The sequence below is a fragment of the Agelaius tricolor genome, unplaced genomic scaffold (genome assembly GCF_023055355.1).
Source record: "Agelaius tricolor isolate 1412-34295 unplaced genomic scaffold, bAgeTri1.0.p SCAF_7, whole genome shotgun sequence".
NCBI classification, from domain to species: Eukaryota; Metazoa; Chordata; class Aves; order Passeriformes; family Icteridae; genus Agelaius; species Agelaius tricolor.
In genome coordinates this window covers 11872862-11879435 of record NW_027269267.1, presented here as the reverse complement: position 1 = coordinate 11879435, position 6574 = coordinate 11872862, and the positions used below count along the sequence as shown (strand labels likewise).

Sequence of the window (6574 nt, the reverse complement as noted above, 5' to 3'; positions counted from 1 at the left end):
TGCCACAGCAGTGGCCATGGCCATTTGGGTTATCTGAGCCAGAGTTCACCCACCCTGCAAAGGACAGAAAGGGATCTAGCTCAGTACTTCTCCTACCAAGCAGAAAAAGCTGCTGTAGAGCACCCAGGGCCAAAGATCTGAGGAGTTTTGCTTAATTCTGTGAGCACTGCATGCTATCAAAGGCTGAGGAGCTCAATCTTCACCCCTGCACAGCTGCCATCAGCAAAAGCAGTGGAGAGAACAGGGAGAGAACAAGGAGAGAGCAGGGAGAGAACAGGGACAGAACAGGGAGAGAACAGGGACAGAACAGGGAGAGAGCAGGGAGAGGGCAGGGACAGAACAGGGAGAGAGCAGAGAGAGAACAGAGAGAGAACAGGGAGAGAGCAGGGACAGAACAGGGAGAGAACAGGGAGAGAACAGGGAGAGAGCAGAGAGAGAACAGAGAGAGAACAAGGAGAGAGCAGGGAGAGAACAGAGAGAGAGCAGGGAGAGAGCAGGGAGAGAACAGGGACAGAACAGGGCACCTGTCCCAGCAGTCAGGGGGATGCCTGTGTCCTCTTCAGTGTCAGCTTCTGGGATGGGCTCTTCCCTGCTCTGCAAATCTTCTGGACTTGACAGATGAATGCTCCCACAGTGACCTTTTTGCCCAGCCTCTGGCTTGTTCTGTGAATTACAAGCTCTCTCCAGCTCCTTCTACTCAGCTCCTAGCACATTGTCCCCACACTGAAATCAGACCCTTCCCCACTGCATTCCAGAATCACACCAACTCTTCATTCTTGCACAGTTCTCGCAACTCTTCAGCTTGGTTCCTCCTACAAATCTCTTTTTAGTGTCTTGCTTTGTCATTCCTCTTAATCTGGCCTACGAAAAGCCTTTTTTTTTTTTTTTTTGACAGTTCTATGCAAAAACCTTGACAAATTTGTTTCCACATTCAGATTTCCTACTTACCATTCCCAGGTGCTTCCATTAGAATAGACAACAGCTGAATGACTAACAGTATTGCTGGTCCAAGAGAAATATGATACAGTTCAAGGTGGATTTGCAGTGCACATTTTTCATTACAAATTCAGAAAATTGAGCAGAATATAGAATTTGTTGAGACAACAAACCTGGGGATGTAGGCAGGTACCCCTGAGTCATGAAAACTACAGTATTTAGTGGCACAATAGACCCAAGATGTCTCAAGGTGACTGTTCAGGTGAAAATGCTGGCCTGTGACCAAGGCTCAGCTATTAAAGTTCATTGTTAGGAGTACTGCAAACAAGTCTCTTCTGCCACTTAGGAGAGAAGTCTGAACATTAGTGTGAGTATTAATGAATTCCGTGTGGCAATGAAGTTGTTTCAATCTGAGGCTGTTGGAGTTCTCTCTAGTCCTTACCCAAGATGCACCACCTGCCACTACCCCCTCTTTAAATGTTTTAGCATCATGCTTTCTGCTTTTGTGGAAAGGGGTCTCTTTGTCAGATATCCTTGAAAACTAACTATTGTGAGCTGGTGTGCTGCCTACAAAGAGGGAAACATATATGCATATTTGTATTACAGAGATAACATAAGTCCAAAAGCTATTGTAAACTCACAGAACATTTACACATGCATAATAGATATTATCCACATGTAGATGTTTGTCATAGGTGTGCATATACATGTGTGTACATATAAAAGGATCAACCTAATATAAAAACTAAGCCTGCTCTATTAGGGTCTGAACTGATCTGAAGTCTGGGCTAGTAGTAAAGATCACTTTACTTACATTTTTTTTTCTTCTTTTGAATTTTGGGAAGTTCCTCAAGCCTACACAGAGCTATGTGAGCACCAGAACCCTGCTCATTTATGGATCACCATTGTTTTTTGGGATGGGGGCTGTGTTTCTTGCTCGGTTACTTTTCCTCAGTGACAGTGTCAAAGCCCATGAGGAGATCCTTAGTGCCATAGCAATACAAATCTCAGTGATATTTCTGAATGAACCTGTACACCTAGGAATGTTTGGCTATTTCTCAAACAATTTCTGCTTCCCATAAGTTTTATCTGGGTTTTATCTTGTTGGTACAAGCCAACAAGAGTGCCCCTGCTCCTTACCTCGGTAGGAGCTGTGATTGTCCTTTGCGCAAGGTGGCAGCAAAAGAAAGCTCTTCCAGCTCCTTCCTCTCTCCCCTGCACTCCTCCTGTCAAGGAGAGCAACTCCTTCAACTTTATTAAGTGTGTTTTAAAAAACAAAACACACTGTTGCTGGTGGTTAATATATGTCTGAACAATACATGGAGTTACTGATGCCTTTTACTTTGGGAGCACTGTCACACTTCACTCTTGATTTCTTTACCAATATTCCCCTAGGGAAAAGCTAGAAAATTGAATGCAAAGAAAGGAAAACTATGAGACAAATCCCCCTTAAATCACTGATTTTACCTTTATAATTTTATTACCTTTTTTTTACCTTATAATTTTATTACCTTTTTATTTTATTTTGCATTCTTTTAAAACAGGGTATTTTTCCAATGAAAACACAATGACTTTGGGAGAAAGGATTGAGTCCAAGAAAAATAAAATAAAATAATAAAAAATAATAATAAAAAAATAAAATAGTAAAAAATAAAATAAAATAAAATAAAATGTTAAGCTCTAGGCTTAATTAAGTCATTATCACATGTCAAATTGTGACAAATTGTGATGGAAGTACCTGTGGTACACCATGTTTCAGCATAATAATTTGGTTTGTCAGTAGGAATAAGTAGTCTGGAGAATCTGACTTTTGAAGTCCCAGTTAGCAGATATCTAGATTAAATAAAAATGTGGAGTCCACCCTGCTAGTCCTGCTGACCCTAATTAACATTTGCTGTTTGGATATTTTTGGAGGGGGTTTTTATTTGTTTTTTGGTTTGGGGAAAAGATTTATTTCATTGAATGGAATGTTTTACTGCAAATATTTGAGTTGATGAAGCTACTTTAAGGTTCATTAAGCCTCAAAATACTCCTAACACATATTCCCCATATGGAAGAAAACCTTGAGTGAATATTTAATAACCTTCACAGATTTGACCCTTTAAAGTCAATAGAAGTAATAAGAATAGCAGCAAGACTCTGCTTATTTTGAAAAACCAGGGATTACTCACCTTGAAAGTACAATATAGTAAATATGTTCTTTATTCTAGAGGCAGGGTAAAAGAACAGTCTGTCAGCTTTGGATATGAACATTCTCTACAACCTTAAAGCTTGTTCTGATGAGCATAACCTTATTCCAAAACCACTGTGTTTAATAAAAATTACTTCCAGAATTTGAAGAATATTTTATTATGGAATACAAAAATACTATCTATGTAAAAACAATAAGTTAGTTTATTTACAATACTTTACACTATCCTGCTCTGGGGCTTCCTTTGCACCGGACTTCTTGTCATTATTTTACACACCTTTATAATTTTAATTATAATTTTGCACAAAGCATTTCCAAAAGCATGTCATCCATGTTCACTGCTCCAATGATGGGCCTGAAGAATAATTCAGCAACCACATTAGCATTAATAGATCTTAACAAGGAGAGAACAACATTCAGCTTGGCAAATCTGGCTTCATCACCTCTGTGAATGAGTCTGACATGTTCATTTAGAGCTTGTTGTGCTTCCCTCTGCAATCCTTCAATGTACTGAGTACACTGCAGTCCAGGTAGATCTGAAAAGAAAAATCAATTATTTTGTTTATATATTTTTGTTTATAAAACAATATTATTCTTACAGAACAACTCCTAACAGCTCACAGACTGTAATTATCACTCAAGGAAAGAAGCAAATTAAATTGCTAGAGGACTTCTTATATGCAAAGCCAACATGCCAAATTTTATTGGGCAGGTCAAATTCTTATCATACTGGTTTTCTGGATATTTAATACTCTTCTTCACAAACCTAAAACATGATGTTTGTCAACATTCACTTAGGTGTTAAACAAATTAGTTGATAAAAACTTTGATTGAAGAATGCTCTCCAAAACACCATTACAGCGGGGAAGACAAGAAAAATAACTTTTTCAATTTTTCACTTCTGCAAAAATGCATTGTTTACATTTAAGGCTTCTTTTGACTACTGCTTCTACTCCAGTTTATAAGTGGCAAGAAGTACTGACTCCAGCATGAGACAGGAAGTTTCCCAATGAATGACAGTAAGGATACTGAAAGATGGAAGGTGCAGAATTAAGGCTTTATGTGACCATAGAATCATTTTGAGTGGAAAAACCTCCAAGATCACTGAGTCCAGCCATTAACCTAACACTGCCAAGTCCAGCACTAAACCATTCTCCCGAGCAACATATCTACACATTTTTGAACACTTTCAGGGATGGTGATTCAACCACTTTCCTGGACAGCCTGTTCCAGTGCTTGGCCACCCTTTCAGAGAAGAAATTTTTCCTTCCAGAACAATGCCTCTGTCTTTTTGCATTACACCAGCTTCCAAATTTGACTTGTGTAACATAAGCTTGGCCTTAACTATTGTAACTTTTCTCTCTTATCTGTATAGAAAGCAAAGCTACAAAAGCAGGATGATAAATGCAAAGTACCACTACAGGAACCTAACCATCAATAACTCCCAGTTTGGCAGCGGGAGCACCAGCAGAGCCTGTCCCGCTTTCACAGGATACTGCCACTCTTGGGAAGTGCCATATCCACATGCCATAGCCTGACCGCCTTCCAGGTCAGTCAACAACCCGATAATAAGTCACTTGGTAGAGCTGCATCTATGCGATTCTCCACAAAGAGAGAAGGCAAAAAGAAAAAAAATTTTAAAAAAGTAATAATACCCCGATCATAAGTGCTACACCCAGAGCCACAGCAGCACTTTGCTGCTGGAAGCCCCGAGCCTTCCCTGCCCTGCGGGGCGCGCAGATCTCCGGGCACGGCACGGGCAGAGCCGCTCCCCTCGGGCCGGGCAGGAGAGATCCCGCCGCTCCAGGGAAACGAGCAAGGAGCCTCTGCTGTCTCCCAGCCTTCTCTAACCGACTGCCAGGCGCCCGGAATTCGCTTTGTTCGTGGAAAGCATCTGTGGAAAGCGCCAGCCCTCCGGACCCCAGACCGAGCTGCAGCCGGACTCCCTCCCTGCCTGCGGCCGGGGTCTTGCGGAGGGGGCAGAAGGTGAAACTTTGCTCCGCGTCCCTCTCCTCCAGCACCTTTCTGACCCCGCGGAAAGCCCCGGGTCTGCCCCGCTTCCCTGGGGATGCTAGCGGGCTCTCCCCTGTGGCAGAGAGACCCCGCTGCCCCGCCCGGCCACTCACCCGGGTTGAAGAGCACCGTCCCCTTGAGGTAAGCGTACTCTTTGGTGCTGATGTCCAGGCTCCAGCACTTGGCCAGGAAGCCCTTGATAGCCTGGATCTCGCCGGCCGAGGGCAGGTGCGGGCCGTGGTGCGGCCGGCCCGGTGCCGGTGCCGGTGCCGGTGCCGGTGCCGGTGCCGGTGCCGGTGCCGGTGGGCGCTCGCCGTGCTGCCGGGCGGTGAGGATGCGCTGCAGCATGCTGGGCTCCGCGCTCTCCACCGTCTCCAGGTGCACCCGCTCCTGCGCCAGCCCCAGCAGCAGCAGGGGCGCCCAGCAGCTGCGGACGAGCAGCAGCTGCTCCTCCAGCGGCAGCTCCTGGAAGCAGGGCACGTTCTGCACGAAGCGCAGCGTCTTCACCAGCACGGCCGAGGCCGCCTTGCAAGCCACCTGCGGGCTCCGCAGGGCCACCCTCCGCCGCGACCCGCACGGGCAGCCCCGGGGCGCCGGCCCCGCCGCCGGCGCCGCCCGCTCCTCCTGGCTGCGGAGGATGCTGTAGAGGATGCTGCTGTGCCGCCGGCCCTCCGCGCAGCAGCGGCACGCCATGGCACCCGCGGGGCCGGCGGGGGCCGGGCTGAGCCGGGGAGGCTCGGCGGGGCGGTCCCGGCCTCCTGCTCCCGCCGGCAGACGCGCACCGCTCGCACCGCTCGCCCTCTGCCCGGCTCCGTAACTTATTTATAGCCGGCGGGGGTGTGTGCGTGTCTGTGTGTGTGTGTGTGTGTGTGTGTGTGTGTGTGTGTGTGTGTGTGTGTGTGTGCAGCCGCAGGCGCTGTGCCGGCCGCTCAAAGGGGCAGACACTCTTTACTGGCTGGAAAAGAGGCGGGGGGAGGAGAGGAGATGAAAAAAAATAACCAAACCCTCCTCCTCCTTCCCTGAGACAGCGATACCCGGGGGGAGCCGGCGAGCCGGCCGCCTCTGCCCGCAGGCTGCGGCGCGACCAGCGGCAAACTGCAGCCCCCTCGCCCAGCGCGGGGCCGCGGGATGTCCCTTCCCGGCCCCTCTTTCCGAGTCCCATCCCGGCTGATGTTATCCCGGGATGCTTCGACAGGGCAAGGCAGGGCAGGGAAGCTCCTGCTGCTCTCGCGTTTTGCCACTGTAGGGAGCAGCTCCCGCCCCTGCGGGACCCCACCGAGAAATGAGAACCAGCCCCGCTGCCTTCACAAGCACCCGAGAGGTCTCGGGAGGAGAGAGAAAGGGTGCATTGGTGAAGAAAGGAGCGCTGAATTGGGCCAAATTGTTAAATTCCCGCCGGAGGGGAAAAAGGTGACCCCACTAATGACATCGAGG

General features: G+C 47.4%; 1 protein-coding gene across 1 annotated transcript; it reads right to left on the bottom strand.

Annotated features, from left to right (window-relative positions):
• Nucleotides 1-3108: 3108 nt before the first annotated feature.
• On the bottom strand, nucleotides 3109-6163 carry NR0B1 (nuclear receptor subfamily 0 group B member 1). The gene is made up of 2 exons (XM_071430364.1): nucleotides 5254-6163; nucleotides 3109-3663 (listed from the first exon to the last, which is right to left on the bottom strand). The coding sequence occupies exons 1-2, from the start codon at nucleotides 5831-5833 to the stop codon at nucleotides 3419-3421; spliced, it is 825 nt and encodes a 274-aa protein (XP_071286465.1). The 5' UTR covers nucleotides 5834-6163; the 3' UTR covers nucleotides 3109-3418.
• Between the last annotated feature and the right edge of the window lie 411 nt (nucleotides 6164-6574).